At 45.1% G+C, this 27,796-nt stretch overlaps 1 protein-coding gene across 1 annotated transcript in view; it reads left to right on the top strand.

Annotated features, from left to right (window-relative positions):
• The first annotated feature begins 14,346 nt into the window (after window positions 1-14,346).
• PSKH1 (protein serine kinase H1) overlaps window positions 14,347-27,796 on the top strand; it is a 32,919-nt gene continuing 19,469 nt past the window's right edge. The window contains exons 1-2 of the mRNA XM_056862622.1: window positions 14,347-14,384; window positions 17,339-18,383. Of these exons, the coding sequence (XP_056718600.1) occupies window positions 17,436-18,383 (948 nt within the window). The 5' untranslated portion in view covers window positions 14,347-14,384; window positions 17,339-17,435. The remainder of the gene's footprint in view (window positions 14,385-17,338; window positions 18,384-27,796) is intronic.

Genomic DNA, 27,796 nt, shown 5'->3' with positions numbered 1-27,796 from the left:
CCTATACGTGTCAGAAAAAGATCTGACAGTTACTAAGCTTAAGCACGTGGCATCTCTAAAATACAGAGTTGCCCCATCTTCTCTGGTTGAGATTCAAAAAGGAACTGGGTACTGCTTTCTCTTCTAAACGAAGGAAGAAGCAGTAATATGCAGATTGTGGCTACGTGACCACAAACATGTTTACAACTGATCCACACTGACCAATAGCTAATTGACACATTGGAGATTACATCACCTTGTTGAACTGGTCAGCATCAATACAATCAATTTTAACCCTTGCCTGTCTGACATGTAACGAAGCTCGCTATCTAATCCTCAACAGGGTGGAGCCTGAGGAGGGCGGGGTTTGGGGAGGAGAGACTTCAATAGGGTATAATGCCATAGAGTCCACCTTCCAAAGCAGCCATTTTCTCCAGGTGAACTGATCTCTGTCGCCTGGAGATCAATTGTAATCCCAGGACATCCCAAACTGGAGGTTGGCAACTCTATCTCTCAAGGCTCTATCTGGAATACGCTTTTGTACAATTTATTCCTTTCTCATGGAGATGGGCAGTTTTGGTGAGGTGGCTAGCGAGAAGATGCTTACCCAAGGGGGATTTCTGGGGTGCCTTTCCAGTGTGACCTAGTCTCCATTCAGATAACACCTCTGTTATTGCCACACAAGTATCTGTTAGCCAACTTGAAGGGGAAATAGATGAGCCATGTTAGTTCAGAGCCTGCCCCCCCCCCCAACTGCCGGTATCAGCTGTTTAAATGTATCTATATATTTATATTAAAAAGCACTTTTACATTTCTCTTGCCCTGTCCTGTGTTATGCCTGAGGCTCAATCGGGTTGCAAGTATTTTTGCATGTATAACAAGTCTCCAATCCCAGTTGTGATTAGTTGGAAACCAGCTTTTTCGGATTCAGAATTGCAGTTTTAAGGCCTTACCAAGTGAGACTGTCTTCCTTGGCGTGGACATTTTCAAAAATGGGGTATAAATGTCTAAAAAAATAACTTAGGGAGCACTGTGGCTAGAATACTTTTTCTCCTAAAACTGGGCAGGAAATCTTGTTAGTTCTTCCTCTCTGTCTGCCTTCTCTGCATTAGATCTTGGGTTGGAACAAGTTGTGGGAAAACTACCTTGGTGATTCTTTTCTCCCCTTTGTCTTGGTACCCAGAAATGCTGGAGATGTATGGATTGAGGAAGGAGGAGAGAGCGTGTTCCCTTAAGGGCATTAACAGCTTTGCTTGGATTTCCAGCATTGCTTGCCCATAATGTAATTAATTTGCCTCTTTTGCATAAAGCTTCCAGTGAACACTGGATACCCACCTCTTTGTTAGCCCAATTAAGCCCTTGTGTCACGTCTGTTGCCATACTGTGCATCTCCCGACACGTCTATTTGCTGTCTCCAAGGTTAAAACACTTTCCATTGCAATGATGGGGAAATGGTTCTATTTGCTGTCTCCAAGGTTAAAACACTTCCGTTGCAATGATGGGGAAATGGTTCGATTTCCCCCGCAAGTTTTCTCTCCACCCCCCACCCCCCAATGAGCTGAATTACAAGGAGTAAAGTTGGTGGGTAATAGGTTCAGGACAGACCAAAGGAGATACTCCTCTACTGGACAAGTAATTAAATTGTGTTGGGGGGGGGGAGCTAGATTCGAATCCAGTAGCACCTTCGAGACCAAAAAGATTGTCCGGCTAGAAGCTTTTTGAGAGTCAAGGCTTCCTTTGTCAGATACCTGACCAATCTTGTTGGTGCTACTGGACTCAAATATGGTTCTTCCACTGCAGACCAACACGGCTACCCCCTGAAAATTAGTGGGGGGATTCACTGTGGAACTCCCTGCCCCAGGATGTGGTGATGGCTGCCAGCTTGGAGGGCTTTAAGAGGGGAGTGGACATATTCATGGAGGAGAGGGGTATTCATGGCTTTTAGAATGGATACTAGTCATGCTGCATACCTGTTCTCTCTAGTATCAGAGGAGCATGCCTATTATATTAGGTGCCGTGGAACACAGGCAGGATGGTGGTGCTGCACTCGTCTTGTTTGTGGCTTCCTAGAGGCACCTGGTTGGCCACTGTGTGAACAGACTGCTGGACTTGATGGGCCTTAGTCTGATCCAGCAGGGCCTTGCTTATATCCTTATGTTCACTGCTAGTGGATGGAATGATAACCATGGGCAGGGGATGACTTTAGAAGGCAGGTTAGATGGATTCATGGAGGAGAGGTCCTTCTGTGGCTACTAGCCATGACTACTAAAGGGAACCTCCACATCCAGAGGCAGCCAACCTCTGAAAACCAGTGCAAGGAAACAACATCAAGGGGAGAGTCTTGGCTTTGTGTTCTGTTTGCTGGCCCTCCGGTACAACTGGCGACCGCTGTGTGAAACAGGATGCTGGACTAGATGAACACATGAGGCTGCCTTATACCGAATCAGACCCTTGGTCCATCAAAATCAGTACTGTCTACTCAGACAGGCAGCGGCTCTCCAGGGTCTCAGGCAGGGGTCTTTCACAACTCCTACTTGCCTAGTCCCTTTAATTGGAGATGCCGGGGATGGGACCTTCTGCATGTCAAGCAGGGGCTCTACAGACTGAGCCACAGCCCCTGGTTTGACCCAGCAGGGGGGTTCTCTTATGATCTTACCTCTTTGTTTTGGCCTTGCTTTTGTGCCTTCTTCCACAGGGCTGCGTGAGGAAATTGTACTTTCCCCCCTCTACTACAGCTTCAGCATGTGGGACTATTAGGGCAAGAAATAAGGCTACCAGGCCCTCCCTGGCCACTGGTGGGGGTGGGGGTACAGTTGCCAGCTTCAGGTTGGGAAACTCCTGGAGATTTGGGGGGGGGGAACCTGGGGATGACATGGGTAAAATGCCATAGAGCCCACCTTCCAAAACATCCTTTTTTCCCAAGGGAACTGATCTCTGTAGTCTGGAGATGAGCTGTAATTTCAGGGGAACCCCAGGTCCCACCTGGAGGTTAGCATCCCTAGCGAGAAAACATACAGCTAGCTAGGACATAACCATCTCACAGAGGTTTCATGTGTAAAGCAGAGCTCCGCTCCTGCTGGAACATCTTCAATATTTTGGTTGCCGGCTTTTAGAGCTCGTTGCGCCAGCTGCGTTGTGCCAGGAGTGTGTGAATGCCATATGGGGACACAGGGTGTGTTTGGTAGCTGTTTACTGATATGAGCTAGCCGCTGCATCTGTAGCTTTGCTCCATGTGCTCTTCTTACGGTGGAAACTCAGGCTTGCCGCTGTCTCTGGGGCGATGAGCTCAGCATTTTCTGAAAGGCACAAACAAGAGCCGGAGCCTCGGGAGAGCTGTGGCCCCAGGGTCCAACTTTGTTTCCAATTCATGAGCTGTGCTGGCACGCTTCGGGGAGAAGCCGTCTCTTCCTTGTTGAGGCTTAATATAGCCGCAGGTGTGCCGGGGCTACGTGGGAGGGGGATGCTCTGGGCTACCAAGGCCAGGTGGGGAAATCGGTTGTGCCGGGTACTACAGAGGTGCTAGTGTGGGGAGGGAATTATCTTCCACCCTGAAGCCTTCTTCATAGGGTTGCCAGGTCCCTCTTGACAATCAGTAGGAGGTTTTGGGGGTGGAGCCTGAGGAGGGCGGGGTTTGGGGAGGGGAGGGACTTCAATGCCATAGAGTCCAATGGCCAAAGCGGCCATTTTCTCCAGGTGAATTGATCTCTATCGGCTGGAGATCAGTTGTAATAGCAGGAGATCTCCAGGTAGTACCTGGAGGTTGGCAACCCTACTTCTTCAGCTCCGTCACATCCCACAGTGAGCCGTCTTCTGCAGATCCTTTGGTCACCCCACAGGATATGCATTTTCACGGCATCCTTTGTTTTTAAAAAATGTCAGCCATGCTCTTTGATTCCAGTGCTGGATGTACGAGAGGCCCAGTTCCTGAAACCTTTTCCTTGCAGGACTGGTTTTGCCGATTTCTCCAGCCGTCTGGACTGTCTTCCAGTGAATATCACCATTCCAAGGTGATATTCTTGATGCCAGGTATCGAAATGCAAGGCTGAGTTGGGAGTTCTATGGGTTGCCAACTCCAGGTTGGGAAATTCCTGGGGATTTGGGGGAAGAGCCTGGGGAGGGATCTCAGTAGGGTATAATGCCAGACAATCCACCTTCCAAAGCAGCTATTTTATTCAGGGTAACTGAGCTCTGTCATCTGGTGATCAGCTGTAGTCCTAGGAGATCTGGCCCAATCTGGGGTTTGGCAATCCTAGAGCTCTAGGGTGTGGTGATGCTTTAACTTTGGGTTTCTGGTTCTGAGCAGGGGGCTGGACTAGATGGCCTCTAAAACACCATCCAACTCAAAGACTGTAGACCCAGCTTGCAGTGAGACATTGTACATTTTCTCCTCAAAATCAGCTGTGAGGCAGCCCAAATCCTAAACTCTCACAAGCTCTTATGGCTCTTTCTTACATACCCAGGGTAATGCTGATCACCACTTAGGGATCAGGAAGGAATTTTTCTCCAGGCCAAATTGGCTAGGGATCCTGGAGGTTTTTTGCCTTCCTCTGGGCAAAGAGCAGGGGTCACTGGGGGAGAGGAGGGGAGTGAATTTCCTGAGTTGTGCAGGGGGTTGGACTAGATGACCCTTGAGATCCCTTCCAGCTCTGTGTTTCTATGAATCATGACTACTGTGCTCTAAAATGCCGTACCACTGTTTATGGCCCAAAGCTATTTTTTTGTTGCATAAGTCACACTTCAGCATTATTTATTGAGCTTTTTATACCCCACTTTTCTCCCCAACGGAGACCCAAAGTAGCTTACAACCTTGTCCTCCCTCCTCCATTTTATTCTCATAACAACAACCCTGTGAGGTACGTTAGGCTGAAAGATGATGATAGGTTCAAAGCTGTTGTTGAGAATTAACTTCTATTGGCCCCTGCCTTGTGCCTATTAAAAAATTCCTCTGAACTCTGGGTTTTTTTTGCATTTAGCCAAGAAGCAACATTATAAAAGCTGTTACCTGCTCCATGCAGAAAACTTTTCATCCTTTTTTAAAGGAAAACCCCTTTACAATGGAGATGCAATGCAAATTCACGGTGTTTCTTCTTGAAGGATATGGGGTTTTGGCATACAAAGTTCACCCTACCAATTTTTCATTTTCCGTTCTGACATTCTCAATGAGTGTGATGAAAAAAGTAGGACTAACAAATAAAGACTAACAAAATCTCTGGCAGGGTATGAGCTTTCATGAACCACAGCTCATTTCATCAGACACAGCTAGAATGTGTTTCCATCTATTCTTAAGTAGAGATGAGTGAATTAGACACACAATGGCCATGTAAATGTAATAAGCAAGTACATGACATTAGCAGGCGTGATTGGATTAGGTGTGATATGAAGAGGGGTAGCAGGCGTGGAGAAATCAGCATTGGTAATGAGACAGGAATCCCAGATCTCTGTTAAGTCCCTGAGAATGCATAGTCTTGAGCTTCATTATTAGTTGTAATTCAGCAGTCTCTCCAGTGTGATGAAGTTTGCAGAGAACAGGAGTCCAGAATGAAGCCTATGACCATCACCGCACAAGGCCTGATGTCAACATTGTCCCATCTCTCTTCAGACCATACGTTAATTAATGGAAACGCATGCAAATTTTAAAACGCCTTGTGCCAAGCAGTCGGTGGGAGGGGGAGGGAAACAGAGACTGGGCTGCCCTTTATGAATGTAAGCCCAGCACTTCCTGCAGGGTCTTTCAGCATTTAAAGCAGCCAGCAGGGAAGATAATCTGCCTAGTCTTCATTTACAATTTCGACAATCCTGTGTTTAAGAGTGAATTAGTGCTGGATCCCTGCAGGATTCAGCTAAGAGGATCAGACAGGCTACAAGCATGTGTGAAGAACAGAGGACACCCGGCTCAGCGGGTTGTGTGACTTATCCAGGACATGTTCTCAAGATCATTCAACATGGATTAGCCATTCCTTTGTCCGTGTAATTAAAACCTGTGTTGTTGTTTTTAACTCATTCGATATGGCAACAGGGAGATTCTGGGGACAGAACCAGACGACGACTTGGATCCAGTGATGTGCAGAAGTGAACATTAATGGACTGAGCACAGTTCTGCTTGGGCGAGAAATTGTGCCATACTTAGGGGAGTGGTGTCAAACATAAGGCCCGCGGGCCAGATCCAGCCCCTGGAGAGCTCGTATTCGGCCCGCGAGCTGGCTGAGATAGCCACCCCCTCCAGTCTCAATCTGAGCTGGCGAGGCTTTGCTTGGCCCCCACCAAGTGGCATTTATGTTATGTCCGGGCCTTATAACAAATGAGTTCGACACCCCTGACTCAGGGGGTCCCCAACGTGGTGGCAGTAGGTGCCACGGCGCCCACTGATGCCTTTTCTAGTGCCCGCCAAGTGTTTTTAGAAAGTGGGTGTGACCAGATTGGGCTTTTGCCCAATGAGACTTCTTCTTTTTTTTATTGTTGTTTTTATAATAATTAAATATATATATATAATAAACTTAAATCAAAACATAAAAAAGAAATAAACATAAGAAATAAACAGACTTCTGATCAGCCATTGGAGATTTGATTGGCCGAGCAGATTTTTTAACAATGTTCCTTTGGTGGCAGCTGCCACTGCAGCACATGGATCTTTACTGTGTGACTGGAGGTAAGCTGCAGCAGCCCTTCTGTGGCTGGCCCCACCTCCTGCAGCCACCATTTTGTGGGAGCCATTTTGTGGCTGCACCCGCCTTGCTATGTCAGAGTTCCAGAGTTTCCCACAGGCTCAAGAAAGCTTTCCAATGTATATATTAGAGTGCCCAGAAATTGGTCCCACAAGCTTTGGTGCAAGCAGAAATATAAGTGGGTATACAATAAATGTGACTTACCCATTCCTGAAAATACGACGTGCGGAGTCGGCGGGGAAAAGCCACGGCGGTGCCTCTTCCTAAGCTGAATAGCGCATGCTGTTAAACAAAACAAAAAAAGCCATTTTGCAGCTTTTCAACCCATAGTTAACAGCGAGACTGTGCCTGCTAAAAAACAGGCCAGCACCTCTCGGCCCACCCCCAGAACGCACCCCTGCGCCAGTGCGGCCACTGTACGCCGTGGCCTGCGCCACGGAGAGGCCGCGCCAGAGGAGGGGCGAGGGGCGGTCCCGCAGCGCTTGGCCGCCAGCAGGACTGGCCTTGCCATCATTAAGTAAGTGTAATTGCGCGATTACACGCACTTATGCTGGCGGTGAGGTCACGCCGCCTCCTGAAGACTTTAGTCGAAGATTTTCAGGAATGGGCTGTCAGTGCAATAAATAACTGCGGAAATAGCACAAGCAGACATTTTGCACTGGATGCAACCCGATGTTGTTCCAGGTTGGGTGACATGATTGAGTTAATGCTCAGATAGTCCCAACTGGGAAAAGTGAAAGACAGCAAGGCAGGGAAGCCTTACGATGCTCACCTCAACAAAACTATCCCAATGAACTACTAGTAGAAAAGAGTAGGAGTCCAGTAGCACCTTAAAGACTAACAATTAACTAGTGTTGAGATAGAGATGCATCCTCAAGAAAAGAAGTGACTGGAAATGTGATCACCAGTATCTAATACTGGACAAGGGGACGGTGATAAAAACACATAGTGGTCTGATCCCTAAATACGATTCTTTGAGGACATGTCTTTTTGGCTGAAATCCAAGGTTTCTTCTTGCCTAGGTATTTTATCAGAGTATCCTCTGCAACATTGCAAGAAATCCCAGAAATCATTCCTCGGATTGCATGTAGTTTCATTGGGGACCCTAGAAATACTACTGTCCAAAGTAACTGCTTGGGTTATTTATGGTGACTGGCTAACCCTAGAAAACCCTTTGAGTATATAAATAGAAAAATACATTGTATGCATTTTCATAATGTAATCATAATAATCTGGAGGTTGCCGACCATCTGAAATCCCAGGGATTGCAATTCTGTAAGAGGTCAATTGACTGCCCCTCTTATTGTCTGGACAAAACAGATCGTCTTTGGGGTTGTGGAGAGCCTAGTGGGAGGCGCTTTGTTGCACATTCATTCAACATTGACCTACTTGGTCATACACTCCAAATCCCCATCAAATGCTGCTTTTACGTGAACCAAGCACCCTCCCGCATGAGCTGTCCCTGGTTTTGTTTCTTTTAGAGTTTAATTTTCTATTGACATATTCACAGAGCGCTGAACATGAGATGAGAGGAACTGAGTTGGGGAAAGGCTGTTGCTGAGGACAGACAATGCAACAGTGTCCTTTGACGGTGTTCGGTTAGACAATGAGGACCGATGCATACATGGGTGCAGTGAACACAAACTAAATAACCTGAACAAAATGGTAATCTGTTCAGCCCAAGCATGGTCAGAAGGATGCAGCCTCTCTCTGACATTCAAGATAAACAAGATATTCAAGATATTGAACAAGTTCCCTTACTGTTCACATTATTTTCATCTGCTGTATCTTTTGGCTGGTAATGATAGACGTGTTACTTTGTCTATGGCAAAGTTTATGTTTTGTGCCCTTAGAATTAGACGAAGAAGAGTTGTTTTTTATATGCAGACTTTCTCTACCACTTAAGAAAGAATCAAACCGGCTTACAATCACCTTCCCTTCCCCTTCCCACAACAGGCACCTTGTGAGGTAGGTGAGGCTGAGAGAGCTCTGAGAGAGCTGTGACTAGCCCAAGGTCACCCAGCTGGCTTCGTGCGTAGGAGTGGGGAAACCAATCCTGTTCACCAGATTAGCTTCCACAGCTCATGTGGAGGAGTGGGGAATCAAACCCACATCAGAGTCCACCGCTCCAAACCACCACTCTTAACCACTACACCATGCTAGCATATGTTAAAAATATCTCTGGGGTTTAGTGTTAAAGGGATTGTTATTATATTAGTTTCACCCATGGTGCTTTAGGGCATGCAGATGCTCCGATTTACAAACAGGAACAGGATGCGGGAAGGAGCATCAGGTGCTTTGGCTCTGGGTGGGGTACCAACAGACTTGGGGGTAAGGCATGGCCAGAGGATATTGCCCCCCAAACCCCACTTCCCGAGGGCATTGCCCGATTGCAGAGACAGCCACGTAGACAGTGAGCACCCCTCTTGCCCAGTGCCAACCTCTGCCGCGACCTACTTTCACTCCCTGCCTTTGTTCTTAATTCCCAGAAATGGCTGCGCTCCAGATTCTACCCATCAAGGCAAATTAATTGGAGTCAATCCTAATTTGCTCTCTGCTGTTCTTTGGGCAGAAGATTAAATGCTTTGTGGACATTATCCCCTCCTCCCTCTTCCTCCTCCCCCCCCTCAGGGGGGACAAACCTCCCTGAACTGGGAGGGCCGGGGTGGGGGAAGGATCAAAGTGAGGAGAGTTAAAAGGAGATGAAATCTAAATTTGCTCTTTGTAATCGTAGCAGAGGGGAAGGGAACCAATGTTGGGAGCAGGGTACCAGATGGCAACCCGATTCCGGGCAGCTGTGCGACGGCAGCAGACTCATGTGGAACAAGGATATGAGGGCTCTCCCTGCCAGGGACCACTGTGCAGGTCTGATAAAGAAGAACGACATTCCGGTCTAGTCGATTCTCACATTACGGAGAACACAGTTGCCAGATACTTTTGAGTTGCAGGTTCTCTGCTATTCCCCTGTATGTAGTATCCAATCAAAGTACAAAGAGAGTTTAATATGTCCAAGACCAGCATAAAAACATACCAGATATACAAAGTATCCAATCTGAATCACTACTGTTGCATTGGAGGGAGGGGTTTAGCCTTCCCCACGCACCATTTCCCTAACCTGAAATAGTCCAATGGGGGGAGCACTATTTGGCAGGTGGGGGAAACACATGGGTCAAATGGCATACCCCCTCTCCCCGGACTGTTCTTGGTTGGGAAAAAGAAGGCTTTAAGCTTCTCCACATGTGCCATAGTTGTGATCAGAATCAGGCACTGCTAGGGTTGCCAGCTCCGGTTTGGGAAATACCTGGAGATTTTGGGGGGCAGAGCCTGAGGAGGGCGGCGTTTGGAGAGGGGAGGGACTTCCATGCCAAAGAATCCAATTGCCAAGGCGGCCATTTTCTGCAGATGGACTGATCTCTATCGGCTGGAGATCAGTTGTAATAGCAGGAGATCTCCAGCCACCACCTGGAGGTGCCCACATGGGAATTGAGGAGAACGCGCAGACGCTCAGTGTCTTCCTTTGCAAGGGTAGCTGAACTAAGAACTAAGGCTGGCTTTAGGGTTGTCAACTGCATGGAGGAAAACATGTCCTAACCCATTAATAGAGATTTAATGGGATGTTGTTTACTACTGATGTTATTTACCTCTACACCATGAAAATCTTCAGCGGTCCCACACATTAAGCCTCTACTAAATGGAGATAGGGATTTTTTCTCTCTGAGTCTCTTGGCAACCCTATCCCTCAAGCAAAAAAGTCACCTGGGGCCTGTTGCTCTCTTTTAGACTAACCAACCTGACAGGGTTGTTGTGAGGATAAAATGGGGAGGAGAATGTGTATTCTACTCTGAGCTCCTTGGAGAGTGGTCTGGATTCAAATAAAGATTCCCTCTAGGCTAACTTCCACATCAGCCTGTTGAGGCTGGAATTGCAGTTGTGAAATGCTCTCTTACTGCTCTAAGCCCTTAACATAGACAGGTAGCCTCTCTGTGACACAATGGTGTCTGGCTATCCATCGTTTATGGCGGTCTTCTGTCTGACTCCAGAGTCCAAAGGCTGAGCCGCTATGGATATTATACTGTTGCCAGGTGAAATGGCTCCTTGGCCAGGGCCTGTATGCCTTTATCAGTCCCCTGAGCCAACAAGAGAGTATTTCGGCCTGTTTCTGGTTTCCAGGTAATTCAATCTCTAAGGGCTAGAACTTTCCGCAATTAGTGTCCTATGACATCCTTGGATGTGATGTCTCTGTGTACCAGTTAATAGAGGAAAAAATATTCTTTCTCAGGACACTGGGGAGATGATGTTACAACCACATAACAATATGTTCTGTTGGAATTATTTCTGGCATTTCTGTTCGATTAATATGGCTTTCTCAGCCTGAGGTAACACCCCCATGCACTACATGTGTTAGAAAGTTAGGACAGGACAAAGCACACACACAAATCTCAAAATAAGGCCAGTAATTCTAGAAAACTTCCAGAAGAGATAGGTGACAGTGTGGTTGTAGTGGTAAAAGGTGTTGGATTAGGATCTGGAAAACCCAGGTTCAAATCTCCACTCTGCCATGAAATGAAAGCTCACTGGGTGACCTTGGACTATCGTAGCCTAACCTATTGTAGCCTAAGCTACCTCACAGGGTGGTTGTTGTGATAATAAAGTGGAGGAGGGAAGATCAATGCTTTAAGTGTTTTGGGTCTAACCAGTACATGGCACACAGCAGAAAGAGATGATATCTCAACAGTGTCTAAGGTGGGGAAGAGGTAATAATTGCACAAGAGCATATTTATGTTTCATAGCAGAGTAGAAGAGGGAGATGCTTATCCAAAATCTTGTTTATTTTGATGTATTTTTTCACTTGAATCTTTAAATGAGGGTTTTTACTTACAGAATTATGAGCAAAGAACATATAAATCTAGAAGAATCATAAAAACGAGGCAAGAGAAAGATAAGAACACAGAAAGAAAAAGTTAAACAATAAATATTATTGCTCATGGTAGCCTCCCCTATCACAGGATAATTATTTGTGTGGGAGAAATGCCATCTGAAAGAAGGCATATGTAATGGGCATCTGCTGCGTCTTGTTATATTTGTGATATATAATTTTGGTGATATAATTGATATCATTTTCATACCAAAACTTGACAAAATAATTAATGGAGTGAGGTGGGGCAAATGCCCAATGTTCAGCTATGAAATAACCTGTGCTAAGAATGTGAAACCGCCTTTCATGCCAACAGATAGCCAGATCTCTTGCAAATCTGTGTGAGCAAGCACGCAGCTGATCCCAGGTCACCTTTCCCCACAAAACTGGAGTCTTTCAGTTGGATCCTGTGTAGAGTTGAGTGTGCCTGGGAGCACTGATTTCAATGGACTTATTGATGCCCAATGCTACATAGCACCTGGCCATTCCCAAATGAGCAATGTTTTTGGACTGCTCCTCATACTAGCAGGTGTGAAGTTGGGTTTAAGCAGATTTCATGAAACACAAATCCTTCTCTTTTGGCTTCTACCCTGTTTAGCAGACACAAGCCTATTTAGTATCCTGAGAAGGGCACCTTCTTTCCCGCACATTCTCCTTGCCCTGGGCCTGCAGCCTGTTAGCAAAGCCAGTTGCCTTTTGAAGCCTCTTTTTATTGTTGGCAGGGAATTGGATACTGGTGACTGGAATTGGGCTGTCTTACACCTACGCACCTCTATCTTGTGAATTCCTGGAACAATGTATGATGTCATTGTGCAGTGCATATACAGGCCTACTATAAATATTATAAGAATTTTGGCTCAACACAGGAAAAATATAGGTGCTGTGTAAATCAGTAATGAGTGTGGGATCATCCTTTCCCATGCTGTGTTTAGATGGCCTGGTATCTATTGGATAATTAACTGGATCTCACTTATTGTCACGAGAATCAGGGAGTTATAGCAGTGTTATTGTCTAGTGATGCTGCACAAGAGACGCAAGCTTAGAATTTCTCATATTATTTTCTCATTTCTCAGATCTGCTCTACTTTGTCAGCTACATGAGGCAGATCCTCAGTTGAGAAACATCCATGGTATGCAGAAAAAAGGTAATAAACAGCAGAATCACAAGGCCATGAAACGCAAGAAGTATTGAGTGTTATATTAGTGTGTAAAACTCAAATGTAATCAATAAAAGTACAAAGACAGTAGCAGTCAGTCTCCTAGTTTTACTAACCTGTATGGGCGGAGGAATTCCTGGTCGTTTTATGCTCTGTTTAAATTGTCCTATTGTTTCTGCTATTTGGGTTAGCTTTGATTAAAAAAAATGTTTATGTGTAAACTTAAATATATTGTTTTGCAGGTATTTATAAGCTGCCTTTTAAATCCCCAAGGAAACAATGCACAATTTTAAAACCATAACAAATCACCTTCTTAGGAAATGGCAGTTTTACACTACATGCACAAATCCACACATTACCCTTTTCAGAAGACATGGCAATTGGGAGGATTAAGTGTAGCACACTCATTTCATACGTGTGATCTCAGTGCCAGGAATGTAACCACTGAAAAATCAGTTATGTGATGTGCTTTCTAACATCCTTTACAGTACAATACTAAACAGAGTTACAGGCATCTAAGCCTACTGACATCAATGGATTCAGAATGGTATAACTCTGTTTAGGATGGCACTGATAATTCTTCTGGTCACTTTTCCTTTCTTTTGGAAAAGCACTTTGATAAAGCTGTATGATGTAAACCTGGTCACGGTATTCTTGATGCAACTGTTTTTATGAATCTATTGTGCTGTTTGTATTAACAAGAGAAAAAAAAGCCTGTAAAAACAATGATGTAAACCTGGTCACGGTATTCTTGATGCAACTGTTTTTATGAATCTATTGTGCTGTTTGTATTAACAAGAGAAAAAAAAGCCTGCAAAAACAATGATGTAAACCTGGTCATGGTATTCTTGATGCAACTGTTTTTATGAATCTATTGTTGTGCTGTTTGTATTAACAAGAAGGGAAAAAAGCCTGTAAAAACAACGATGTAAACCTGGTCACGGTATTCTTGATGCAACTGTTTTTATGAATCTATTGTTGTGCTGTTTGTATTAAGAAAAAAAAAGCCTGTAAAAACAATGATGTAAACCTGGTCACGGTATTCTTGATGCAACTGTTTTTATGGATCTATTGTGCTGTTTGTATTAACAAGAAAGAAAGAAAAAGCCAGTAAAAACAATGAAAACTGGAGATTAGAATGAAGAACTGCACTCAGTAAAATGGAAATAAAATAGCAGCCAACCAACACTCGGAAGCTAGTGTCAATCTTTACTGTGCATTTTATTTATGTATGCATTTATTTACAAGTAAACCGCCTTTGGGAAATGTTGTAGCTTAAAAGTGGTCTGCAAACGCAACACGCACAAAAATAAAATATAGGAAAAGGAAAAGGGGGGGGGCAAAAGGCGACCCCCCCCCAAAAAAAGACCGCACTTCAGAGGTCCGTCGGATCAACGCCGCTCTCGCGCTACAATTAACAGCCGCCCCGGGCCCCTAAAGTTTCCATAGCAACCTCCACTACCGCTTCCTCCCGCCCCTCAGCGTTAGGCCCGCCCCGAATCCACCTCTGCCAATCGCAGTGGAGGGAGGGACGGAGGGGGCGGGGGAAAGGCTGCGCGCCGTGTGGTGTGTTTCCCTGAGCGCACGCTGATGACGGTATAACGCGCGCGCCGGGCCAGAACCCCCGTTTGGGTTTGGGCTGGACCCGGTGCCCATCTGGCCACAGGCTGAGGTGAGTGTGGGGTTGACCAGCCTGGCTTCAGACGCTACGCAGTTCCGCGTTGCGCGCTTCTTCTTATCACCTCGCAGCGTCGGCTGTGGGGGGGTCCCGGGAGCGCCGGCCTGAGAAGGGCCTGCGTTGCTGTCTCTTCCACTCGCTCCTTGCGCGAGGCCTGTCCTTCAGATCTTTCCTTCCGCCTGGTCTGGAGGTTCTTGTCAGCCTTTGTAATTCTTCTGCTGCTCCTGGCTTTTCCACAGAAAGAGCAGCGCCCCGTCCTAAGGCCTTGCGAAAACAGAAACAAAAACAGCGAATCCCAAACGGGTAGCCTTGTGTACATCTGGTGGAGGGAGGACTGACTCACGGAGCCCGAATAATGCACGTTCATTCCACTTTCTCTGCACCTTAACGGTCGTTTGCAAGTGGGTTTTGCCAGTCCACACAGTAAAATCCACCTTCAAAGTGCATTGAAAGTGCATTGAAAGTGCTTTCTGCTTCAGGGCAGTTTAGTTAGGCTTTAGAGTGGCACAAGGCTCTTGTTAGTATGAAAGTAACCGTGATTCTTGTGGCATCTTAGACTAGCATGTTGTAAAAACAGCTTTTCTGGGCCACAGCCCAGTTTGTTTTTGGCAAAATAAGAAAATGTCTAAAGCAGGGGCCACCAACCTTGCTGAACCTATTGGTGATTTTGAGAATAGGTTGTGGGTTTTGCAGCTGCCATGGGGGCTGGACCCAAACACAGCATGTTAGGAAGTTCTTTTCATTTATTTACAACCGGTCTTTCTCCCAAAGTGGCTTCCATTTTAATCCTCACAAAAACAACCCTGTGAATTAAGTTAGACTGAGAGTGTGAGAGTGGCCCATGATCATCCAGCCAGCTTCCATGGTACAGTGGGGATTTGAACCTGGAGAGTCCCAGATCCTTTTCTGACCCTATATTGGTTCTAAGCCAAGTGTTCCAAATGGGCGCTCCCTGCAGACACAAAGTTGATGTCTCCTGGGTTCTTCTGAAGCACCTGCTACATTGTTGAAGTGCAGGACAGCAGGATTGGTTCTTTGCTTTAGGGAAGAAGAAACAAGTGGATGCGAAGAAATCTGTTGATGGGTGCTACAGTAGGTTAAAGCTATTTTATGTTTGAAGCTGTCAACACCTGGTTCCTGTGATGCTGCTGTGGTTTGTGGTTTACAGGAAGTTGAGACTTCTATTTCTTAAAATTTTTTGGGAAAGCATTAAGTGAGCCTATTCAGAAGTATACGCTTGTCTGAATTTAAAATAGGGTGTGCTTCAAAGCCACAGCTCTCAAATTCGATGCTGAGTGATTTCAGCTTGTGTTGACAGGCAGTGGCCTATAAACCCGAACAAATGGGTACCCTTCCCTTTCCCCTTGGCTCCTGTTGATGAAGAAAACCCTGATGGATGGCATAATATTTTTGAAATTATGTTCTGGTGAAAATGATAATGGGGAAGGAAGTCTAATAGTTGTCCTTTGACAGCCTGCCTTCTTCTGAGTCGGGAAAAACAATTTAGAAAAGGACAGATACAATTTCCAGATGAATACTTGACAATCCTAGTTGCTTTTCAATCATTTGTTTATAGCTACTGACAAGACTAATACTGGAGAACATTTTACTCCCCTAGTAGCTTCTACAAAAGCTTCTAGGCAGGACTAATAATTATACCTCTTTCCAGTACCATGTGATCTGTGTAGGATGGAAAAAGATAGCCCAGGCTCTTATTGTAAAAACGAGAAACTTACTTAAAGTAATCTAATTGACAGATTGCAGCCTGAGAAGAGTTAGTGTGTTAAATCCTTTTACATAATACAGTAGTGCATCCTGTGTAGAGTTACCGTAGTCTAAGCTTATTGACATCTGTGGGCTTAGCCCGGAAGAACTCTGCATAGGATTGTATTACAAAGAAAGGGATATATTCCATAGAGGAGTAAAATCTAGGCCCAGCAACAGATGCCAGTGATCTAAAAGCAGGAAAAGCCTAGATGCTACATTTTCTTATGAGCTTTTCTTCAGGAGGACTGAAATATTTTTGTGTGCATTTCCAATAGCTAAGATATGTATGACAAGAAGTGTTTGTCATCTCTGGGAGGCATACATCTAATAAACTTGTTAAAGTCTTTTTAAAAAATCATTTATGCTCAGTATGACTAATACCACACTTAAAACTATTTTCTGGGTATTTTTTAATGCTAGCCCTGCATGGCTGATATTTATTGCTGGTATTTTAAATTGCCATAGATCTGAAGCAAGCCATCAATGAAACCAGGGATGAGGGAGGAAGGCACTTATACCCCTGGACTTATCTTCATGTTCTAGTTCTTGAGCTTAGGATCATTCAAATCCTATGCAAGGAGGTTTTTAAAGAGATTTTAGGGATTAAATGTTAACCTTAGAACACTGGCTTCCTTAAGTGTTTTTGTGTTCCACCCTACTGCAAAGAAAACCCTACAGGGTCACCATAAGTCAGCTGTGACTTGATGGCAAAAAAAAATCCTATTGGTTTCCACAGGGTTTACTTCCAAGTAAATATGCTATGATTGAAGCCTGAATGTCTTCTGGTTACAGAACTTGTACAAAATTACTACCCCTGTTTTTCATTCCCAGACAAAAACAAAAAAGTTTCAGGAGGAAATATTCATCTCCTTGTTCCTTTCTAAAGGTTGGCTTAACGTTTCTTGGGTAGATCTCATGAAAAGTGAGTGTTGAATCCTTCTCACCTCTGGATTAGCTGGCAGTTTAATTCCCACTCCACCCTATGTGCATGTTTGCTGGCAAAATGTTTTTTTTTGGGTCATGTAAGAAATCAACATACAGTTTGTGCAGTGATTAATTACAACATCACAATCACTTTCAGGTGATTTATATAAGCAAGGTGGGAAGCTGGCAGAGTGCCTTGCAGGAGATACTTGCTTGAATAAATATGGTACACTGATTGCTCTTTTTTGCTCCCCTAGTTTCTTAGGATGTTGTGACGTCTGCAGCTCTTTCAGTCATGTTGCTGTGGTGTCGCCCTGGGAGAACGCTTTGATGGATAATTGACACCCTTCAGTAATGGGCTGTGGGACTAGCAAGGTACTTCCTGAGCCTCCCAAGGATGTTCATTTGGATCTTGTTAAAAAGGTTGAGCCGTACTCTGGTTACAAAAATGACATATACAAGCACTTCATCAAGGATGATGGCGGCGACGCCCTCAAATCCAGCTTCCCTGCTCCTCCCCGTCACACCAACCCTTACGCCGGCGGCTACTCTCCCGCACACCTTGATCCGCCGGAGCCCCGCAAGAACAGAGTGGCTAAATACCGCGCCAAGTTTGACCCGAGAGTGACGGCCAAGTACGACATCAAGGCCCTGATTGGCCGAGGCAGCTTCAGCCGGGTGGTGCGAGTGGAGCACAAGGCCACCAAGCAGCCGTACGCGATCAAGATGATTGAGACCAAGTACCGGGAAGGGAGGGAAGTGTGTGAGTCGGAGCTGTGTGTGCTGCGCCGCGTGCGGCACACCAACATCATCCAGCTCATTGAAGTGTTCGAGACTCAGGAGCGCGTCTACATGGTGATGGAATTGGCCACCGGAGGGGAGCTGTTCGACCGAATCATCGCCAAAGGCTCCTTCACGGAGAGGGATGCTACCCGCGTGCTGCAGATGGTATTGGACGGGGTTAAATATTTACATACATTGGGGATAACGCACAGGGACTTAAAGCCGGAGAACTTGCTGTACTATCACCCGGGAATGGATTCTAAAATAATGATCACGGACTTTGGGCTGGCGAGCGCCCGGAAGAAGGGAGACGACTTCCTAATGAAGACCACATGCGGGACACCAGAGTATATAGCTCCGGAGATCTTGGTCCGAAAGCCGTACACTAACTCAGTAGACATGTGGGCCTTGGGCGTGATCTCCTACATCCTCCTGAGTGGGACTATGCCTTTCGAGGACGACAACCGGACCCGTTTGTACCGGCAAATTCTGAAAGGAAAGTACAGTTACTCAGGGGAGGTGAGTAAACCCAGAGTGCCTGTTGGGCAGGAGAATTTTATTACAACCTGAAATCCATTTTCTACAGGAAAACCCGCTTGCTCATGTACTTCAAGGCCTCTAAACTAATCTTTACCTTCAAACATAATATAGTGTGCTTTGTGTTTCAGAAGCAAGGTCCATGTAATGTAAATACAAGATAGGCCTATAAGGCCATGCGAGGGGTGGGTGAATTTCACCCACCCACCCATTCCTCCCTCCCCTACTACCTTCTCCTCATACTGTGTATTTGTGAATTGGCTTTCAGTTTTAGTGTTCTCTTCCCAGCGTCATGTGCCAGGTGAGTCATTCAAGAGAATCAACTGTATGTCCAGTTCTCCAAAGCACAACGGGAGCTGGAGGTGTCAGTGTCGTTTGCCATTGCTTAGGCAACCCAAAATGGAAACAGATTTTACAAGGTGTTTCTTCTCTCTGCAGAAGAGAGGAGCTAGATTCGAGTCCAGTAGCATCTTAGGGATGAACAAGATTTTGGGGGTATTGGCTGTCAAGAGTCCCTTCAGTAGCGAGTGTTGAGTCCTGACAGCTAATACGCCCAAAAATCTTGTTGGTCTCTAAGGTGCTACTGGACTCAAATCTAGCTCTTCTCTTCTACTACAGACCAACACAGCTACCCTCCTGAAAAAAATATCTCTCTGCAGTGTCTTTAGGGAAAACGGAATTTTTCTCAAATGTAGGGTTTTCTCTGGATTTGTAGAAACCTCTTCCTAGGCCCTTAGGACTTTTGATCTTCATGGGAATTGGGGGTGGGAATACCTGGCTGTTGAAGCGGTGTCTACATTTTTTCAAACAAATGACCCACGATTGTTGTTTTGCTTGAAGCACTGGGAGCAAGTAGTGATTTGCAGCTGCTGTAAGCAGGGATCTCTCCTTCTGTTACTGCTAATACTGTGGAAGCAAGGGGAGGCCAAGCCTTTTCAGAATAGGCATTGGACTCCTTCATCCGTGTGTCCTGATAAGTAGCTCTTGGGAAAGCCAGCACGCTCTAGGGGTTTGCTTGGTACTAAGCCAGGGCAGGTGGATATGCTTGTCTCTTCTGGCTGCCGCTCTTGGATCCATGATGAGATGCCCCTTGTGGTTTGTTTTTTTAAATGGTAAATGCATCCTTGGACAGGGCGGTGGAGGAGGAGGCGTGCTCTTGATGGCAGTCTGTGTGGAAGGCAAGAGAGAGTATGGTATGGAGAGAGTGGACAGGGAGACGTTTTTCTCCTGCTCTCATAATACTAGAACGCAGGGTCATCTGCTGAAGCTGGAGGGTAAGAGAGTCAAAACAGATAAAAGGAAGTATTTCTTCACACAACGTGTACTTAAATTGTGGAACTCCCTGCCCCAGGATGTGGTGATGGCTGCCAACTTGGAAGGCTTGAAGAGGGGAGTGGACATGTTCATGGAGGATAGGGCTATCCATGGCTACTAGTTAAAATGACTACTAGTCATGATGCATACCTATTCTCTACAGTATCAAAGGAGCCTGCCTTTTATATTAGGTGCTGTGGAACACAGGCAGGACAATGCTGCTGCAGTTGTCTTGCTTGTGGGCTTCATAGAGGCACCTGGTTGGCATTGTGCGAACAGGCTGTTGGACTTGATGGGCCTTGGTCTGATCCAGCATGGCTTTTCTTATGTAGAGTTGAAGCTCCCCTCCCACACTGATTTTCTGATTTAAATGCCCTCCCACCCACCTCCTGAGTTGTTGTCTGCCCTGTGAAAGGAAATGTACAGCTGTCCGGTATGGTAACTGTGTGTTGCATCCCTGGCCCTGATCAGGGCCCTCCCATGGGAGATCCTGGTTACGGATCTCTTTCATCACATGCATCTTGGCCAAAGGTGTCAGACAAGGATGTATTTTATCTCCCTATCTCTTCAATCTATATGCAGAACATATAATTAGGAAAGCTGGATTAGATTTAGATGAAGGTGGAGTGAAAATTGGAGGGAGGAACATTAATAATTTGAGATATGCTGATGACACTACATTATTGGCAGAAAATAGTGAAGATTTGAAACAACTACTGCTGAAAGTTAAAAGAGAAAGTGCCAAAGCAGGACTGCAGCTGAATATCAAGAAAACAAAAGTAATGATTACAGGAGAATTATACAACTTTAAGGTTGACAATGAGGAAATTGAAATTGTTCAAGACTTTCTATTCCTTGGCTCCACCATCAACCAAAAGGGAGACTTCAGCCAAGAAATTAGAAGGAGATTGAGACTGGGAAGGGCAGCCATGAAGGAGCTAGAAAAGATTTTGAAGTGTAAGGATGTGACTCTGGCCACCAAGACTAGATTAATTCATGCCATCATATTCCCTATTACTATGTATGGGTGTGAAAGCTGGACAATGAAGAAAGCTGATAGGAAGAAAATAGATTCCTTTGAAATGTGGTGTTGGAGGAGAGTGTTACAGATTCCGTGGACTGCCAAAAAAACAAATCAGTGGGTTATAGATCAAATCAAGCCTGAACTGACCCTAGAAGCTAAAATGACTAAACTGAGGCTGTCGTATTTTGGTCACATCATGAGACGACAAGAGTCACTGGAAAAGACCGTCATGATAGGAAAAGTTGAGGGCAGCAGGAAAAGAGGAAGACCCAACAAGAGATGGATTGACTCAATAAAGGAAGCCACAGCCTTCAATTTGCAAGATCTGAGCAAGGCTGTCAAAGATAGGACATTTTGGAGGACTTTCATTCATAGGGTCGCCATGAGTCGGAAGCGACTTGACGACACTTAACACACACACACACACACACACACACATCTTGGCCATTACAGTCCTGATCCAGGGGACTGATGCACCTGATTTCAGCCTGCCATCTTATTCCTTTGATCTGTTCCATTCTTGGTCACGCGTTATAGAAAGAACAGCAGGCAAGAATGGAGATGGCCCCACTTCCCATTTTCTTCAAGGAGTCACATTCAGAAATGGAAGTTTCAGCTAAGTTGGTCTTGCTGAAGCTTTGTAAAGTGAATCCAAACAAGACTGGAGCACAGCATTTATATATGACTAAGACCAATTTCCCGAAGCAGGGGCTGAGGAATGACAGTAAATGGTCTGAAAAACAAATGGGACTCTTTAATATGTCTGGCATTTTAGAAATACGAGGGTGTGATGGCATTTCAGTGATGGATGTAGATTCTTTTCGTGTAGTTTTGGATTGTTCTTGGTGCAGCATCAGGGTACAAGGTGGCATAAGGAACACCAGTTAACTTTTTTCTTTTAAAAAGATTCTCTGTTCTCGACAGAGTTGTGGGCTGTGACAGAGTTGTGATCTCTTTCACATTTTCTGTAAATCAGTGTTGTACTGTACTTACTGGAAAGAAAAGACAACCCTGAATGTAAGACGATCCCCTAAAGAAAGTTAGGCACAAAAGGTTTTGTATGTAGCTAACTTCTGTGCAAATTTAAGATGTCCCCTTACTTTTCTTGATGGCACATTTAGGGAAGGAAATTCCCGAGTCGTCCTTTCAGGTAAACATGGTAGTTCTTTTGGCCAGAGTTATCCCTGTAAGACCGGTCATCCAGTCAGATTTTACCAGGTGATCTCCAGATCTCCACGTAGACAGTGGACCTGTGTCCACTGCTGTGTCATGGTACACTCCCCACTCCTACACATGAATCCAGCTGGGTAACCTTGGGCTAGTCACAGCCCTCTTAGAGCTCTCTCAGCCCCACCTACCTCACAGGGTGTCTGTTGTGGGGATGGGACGGTGATTGTAAGCCGGTTTGATTCTTCCTTAAGTGGTAGAAAAAGTCAGCATATAAAAACCCACTCTTCTCCTCCTCTAGTTTTTTTTTAAAGAGGTAGAACACAGTATTCAGATTCAGAAGTTGCCTTCCAAGTGTTTCATGATTCTTTAATTTCTGCCTGAACTCCGGCTGATGGCTAGGAGCCAGTGTTAACCATTTCCCCTAATGTTCTCTTTCCCCATTCTTCCTGGAAGGTCAGTAGGTAGCCCGCTTCATAGACATTATTATTGTTCTCTCATTTTTTGCGACAGCCTTGACAGCTGATGACTCGCCCACAGGCATCAGGTGAGTCACACCATCAAGGGCCATTTCTCAAGTTATGCAGCATCAGACCCAACTTTGCTACTGGAAGTAGAACTCAGCAAACGGCAGCAATTCTTTAAAAAGCTGTACCTGTACGATGTGCAGGTTTGCAAGCCAGTGTTGGTCAAATTTGCATATTAAGAGCAGCCCTACAAAAGGTAATAGGTGAAATAGCCTTAAACAGAAGCTTGAGCCAGGAACTCCCAACATTCACCACACATCTGAGAGGTAGGGGAGGGGGGAAGTTGAAAGTATAAAACACAAATTTTGTAGTAAACAAAAGAAATTGTGAATTGCTTAGGCAGAAAGTTTTTTGCAGTCACAGCAGGGCTGAAAGCATATTTAGTTACCAGATTTTATACATTGAAAGCAATGAACTTCAGTGTTGTAGTATCATATTTATAGTATACAGAATTAGACATATTTAAACAATAATTATATCCTTGAAAATATTGTGTACGTCCGTGCTATACAAAGGAATTACCATCGATCATCTTACATAAAAATCTTAACGCACATTTCGTGTGTAAAACCCTGTCTTAAAAATAATTCCACTCGTTCCAAACAAGGGAATATGTTCTTAGACATTTTTTTTTCAGAGCTTCCTAAAAAAATCTCTGATTCCCCCCCCCCCCCCCGCAAATACATTGAGAAAAAAAGTCCTCGGGGTGGATGGAGAGGCTCTGATTTCCTCACACACACCCCGGCCTGCACATCTCTACACACAACAGGATGTACTCCTCCACAGCACTTCAACACCTTTTTCTTCTGGAGTCCCCCAAAACAGAGGCGCTGCAGTTATTTAATCTGTGGGAGTTTTTTCACCTTCATCTTGATAAGTAGAATACTGATGAAGCAGAGAAAGAGCTGCAGGGAATGGTTGTGGTGGTGGGGAGGGGACCCAATTAGTTCCTGATGGATAGGTTGCACCGATCCGTCTTTGATGAGCGGCGTAACCCGTATCCAGGGAGCTAGCATCATCAGAAGCGCTTGCCAAGTTACTTCTCCAGGCTGCCTTAAAGTTTACACCTTGCCCATCAACACTACGCCATGCAGAAACCAAGTAATGATAATTAGAGCAGTTGAAGTCAGCAGGACCTGAACGAGCTATTACGGTCTGGCTTGCCCATCGATCGCCTAATAGCCTCTTGAAACGGGCCTGCTCCTCCAGGAATAGAACCCCCGTGCTGTAAGCTCTCTGCAGCTCTCTCCGATGGCAATCACATTAGTCAGGTGTCAGCTTGTTTCTTGTCAAGAAAACAGGGACTGCTTCACAAGTCAGCCTACATTTCTGCTTCCGTTCCTCCCTCGATAGGACTCTTATGATCTCACTTCAGCAGCAGAGCCAGCCGTCTCTTGGAAAGTAGATCTGGGCTTTGGCGGGGGTGGGGGTGGGAGGCAAGGCCGGGGGAATTAATTCTTTATTAGATTTTTTTACGTGACGCAAGTTTGCCGCTGCCTATGAAATTTGACAACAGCGTAAGTTGCAATGTACTTTCCTTGCTGGATCAAAAGCACCTTTGAGCCTCTTGCCTACAGGATTGCTGCGGGTGAGCCTATGATTCTCTGATCAGGTTTTGACTGAGCCATCTCCTGGGATTGCCTCTCCTGGGTGAAAACATGTTCACAGAATTTGGATTAAGTCTTAAGAAACACAACTCAGTAGTTTTTTGTTCTTCCTGCACTCTTCAGCCTTCATTTTGTGTGTATAGCTTAGTTTTTAAAGCGTCCTGACTCCTGAACAATAAAAATTCCCTTCATTTTATAGGCTGCTTTGAGATGTCATAATAAACTGGTTTGATTAAATCCATAGTTCGTTGCACAAACCCTGCTTGGCTTGCCAGGTGTCTTGAGCATGGCTCAGTTTGTTCATAAAGTTGAGTTTGTTCATAAAGTCGAGTCCTCCCAAGCTTCCTTGCTTTGCCAGGTTGCTGGCAAAGCCTCTCTACCCTTGCTTTATTGATCTTACCATTTGTCTGTTCAATAAAGGGAATGAGGGAGGAGGAGGAGAAACCTAGAAGAAGAGTTAGTTTTTATATGACGACTTTCTCTACTACTTAAGGGAGACTCAAACCGACTTACAATCACCTTCCCTCCCCCTCCCCACACACCCTGCGAGGTAGCTGGGGCTGAGAGAGTGTAAGTAGCCCAAGGTCACCCAGCTGGCTTCGTGTGGAGGAGTGGGGAAACAAATCCAGTTCACCAGATTAGCCTCCGCTGCTCATGCAGAGGAGTGAGGAATCAAATCCGGTTCTCCAGATTAGAGTCCACCGCTCCTAGGGCAAGCCAAGCCTGCTGTTTTCAGGCTAAGGATAATCTCCTATCTCTTTTTAGTGAAGCAGCTAGACAGAAATCCTAAACTTCTTTTCTCCTAAAAACTTTCGCAGTGGGGAAAAAAAGTATGGCAGTTAGTAAGCTGTGAACAGCTTTAGACTATAATAGTGTTTTTTTTGGAGCAATTCCTGTTTTGTACATTGGCAAAGTGAATGAAAGCATGTGATTAAGTAAGATCTTTTGTTGTGCTATGATTTAAATTAAATTTCCACTCAGTTGAGGTTGGAGTCCTGTTAGCTGAGTCATCGCTTGCAGGGAGGGAAGATTGGGGAGAAGCAGAGGGAAGGAATGTCCCAAGGAAGCACCATAGTTAGAGAAGAAGAGTTGATTTTTTTTATATACCGACTTTATCACTTAAGGAAGAATCAAACTGGCTTACGATCACCTTCCCACAACCAACACTCTGTGAGTTAGATGGGGCTGAGAGAGCTCTAAGAGAGCTGTAACTAGCCCAAGGTCATCCAGCTGGCTTCATCTGGAGGAGTGGGGAAACCAACCCGTTTCAACAGATTAGCCTCTGACGCTCATGTGGAGGAGTGGGGAATCAAACTGGGTACTCCAGATCAGAGTCCACCTCTCCTAACCACTGCTGTTAACCACTATACCACGCTGCCCTAATGCAGCTGAAGTGGCAAGGTTTTCTGGAAGTGACTGCCACCACCTCTGTATGCAGGTGGCAAAGAAGGGAAGTGCTACTGAACAAATTGGGTATCCTGCACTCAAATGTTAACGCAGACCACAGTTATTAAGCCAGGAACAAGCCAGGGATTAGAAGCCCAGTTTAGCCACAGTTGAGCTTGCATTCAGACACCTGTTGCCCTAAACTCTGGTTTCATGGAATCATAAAATAGAATCATAGAGTTGGAAGGGACCACCAGGGTCATCTAATCCAACCCCCTGCACAATGCAGGAAATTCACAATGACCTCCCCCACACACCCCTAGTGACCCATACTCCATGCCCAGAAGATGGCCAAGATGCCCTCCCTCTCATCATCTGCCTAAGGTCATAGAATCAGCATTGCTGACAGATGGCCATCTAGCCTCTTCTTAAAAACCTCCAAGGAAGGAGAGCTTACCACCTCCCAAGGAAGCCTGTTCCACTGAGGAAATGCTCTGTTAGAAAATTCTTCCTGATGTCTAAATGGAAACACTTTTGATTTAATTTAAACCCATTAGTTCTGGTCCAACCTTCTAGGGCAACAGAAAACAACTCGGCTCCCTCCTCTATATGAGAGCCCTTCATGCCATCTGACTTCAGCCGTAGCCTGATAGGCAGGTGTCTGGCTGGTCTCTCATTACATTGGAGGAGAAAAGAACAGCCCATTTCCAGGAATAATTAGGAAGTTAAAAGAATTCTTTCTTTGAAACTTATACAGTTCTTGGAAAGAATGCCACAAGAGCTTGGAAGCCTCACAGATTCTCTTAAGTCTTTGGCTCAATTTCCCACTGTTTTATTCTTTATTTCATTGTAGTGTGCAACCAATCCCAATTATGGCTATTATCAGTTTCATTTGGAATTCACCAAGAGATAAACTGTTTCCATCATCTGAATGGGAAGGTCTGCCTTCGTTTAGGTGAACACTGAAAGAAGTAAATGAGACAGGGCAAAAAGAAAAAAAGACTGAAAACCAGGGAGCCTGTCTAAGCAGTAGCGTTGACTTTTTAAGAACAATAATTTTTAGATTGTTAAAGATGTAATAGGGACCTCCCCCCCTTTAAACTATCTGCACCCTTGTTTAAAGTGTAAATGAAGTAAGGTTTGAACAAAAAATATTTTAGCAACATGATTTGTTATATATATTTTTGTTTATATCTTTTTAATATTGTTTATTTACGTTATTTGTAGTCTGCCTTTCTCACTGAGACTCAGTAAGTCAATATGATTAACAAGATGGGACAGCCAATAAACAGTGCAATTGAGTTCCGATCACAGAAATATGAAAAAGCTGAAGCAAACTGTAAGCATGACATGTTAAACAGTGCAGAAATTACATAGTAGGAGCATACTTACAGCAACAGACAGTTCACAGTAGTATAGTCCAAAGCATCTTTCTAAGCCATTTAGTTACACTGCCTGTATAAAAAAGCCCACCTGAATAATTCAGTTTTGCATAGTTTCTGGGAAGCAAGAAGAGTTAGTTTTTATATGCCGACTTTCTCTACCACTTAGGGAAGATTCAAACTGGCTTACAATCACCTTCCTTTCCCCTCCCCACAACAGATGCTCTGTGAGGTAGGCGGGACTAAGAGAGCTCGAAGAGAGCTGTGACTAGCCCAAGGTCACCCAGCTGGCTTCATGTGTAGGAGTGGGGAATCCAACGTGGTTCACCAGATTAGTGTCCACCGCTCTTGTGGAGGAGTGGGGAATCAAACCCAGTTCTCCAGATTAGAGACCCCCTCTCCAAACCACTGCTCTTTACCACTACACCACGCTGGCTCAAGGAGAGTGGGAACATTCCTAACCTCCTCAGGTACACCGTTCCATAAGGTGGGGGCCACAACAGAGTACAGTTGTTGGCCTTGCCCATTTGCAGGGGGGTACCTGCAGAAGGCCCTGCTCAGATGAGTGAAGCTGTCATGGCGGAGCATATGGAGAGACGTGGATATGAGGGACCAAGGCCATGAAGGGCTTTGTGCATGATGGCCAGTGTCTTGAATTAAGACCTGTAATTGATGGGCAGCCAATGGAGCGACTGCAGAATGGGAGTAATAGGCATCCTCACTCTGAATAATAACCAAGCTGTGCTGTTCTGCAACAATCGGAATATCTGTAATATCTTTAAGGGGAGACCTATGGGGAGTGCATTTGTCTACATTCCAATGGAGGTAATCAGCTAAAGCCACCAGAACCATCTCTGTCCCTGAAACCAGACTGAAAAGTGTCCAGACAGTGACTCTTTCAGGCTTACAGAATAGCGAGAGAAACCATTAAAAATAATAATAAGAGTTGGTTTTTATATGCTGACCTTCTCTACCACTTAAGGAAGAA

The sequence above is a fragment of the Euleptes europaea genome, chromosome 17 (assembly GCF_029931775.1).
Source record: "Euleptes europaea isolate rEulEur1 chromosome 17, rEulEur1.hap1, whole genome shotgun sequence".
NCBI lineage: Eukaryota > Metazoa > Chordata > Lepidosauria > Squamata > Sphaerodactylidae > Euleptes > Euleptes europaea.
Note: the sequence above shows the minus strand (reverse complement) of the source record. Positions and strands in the feature narration are given on the sequence as shown.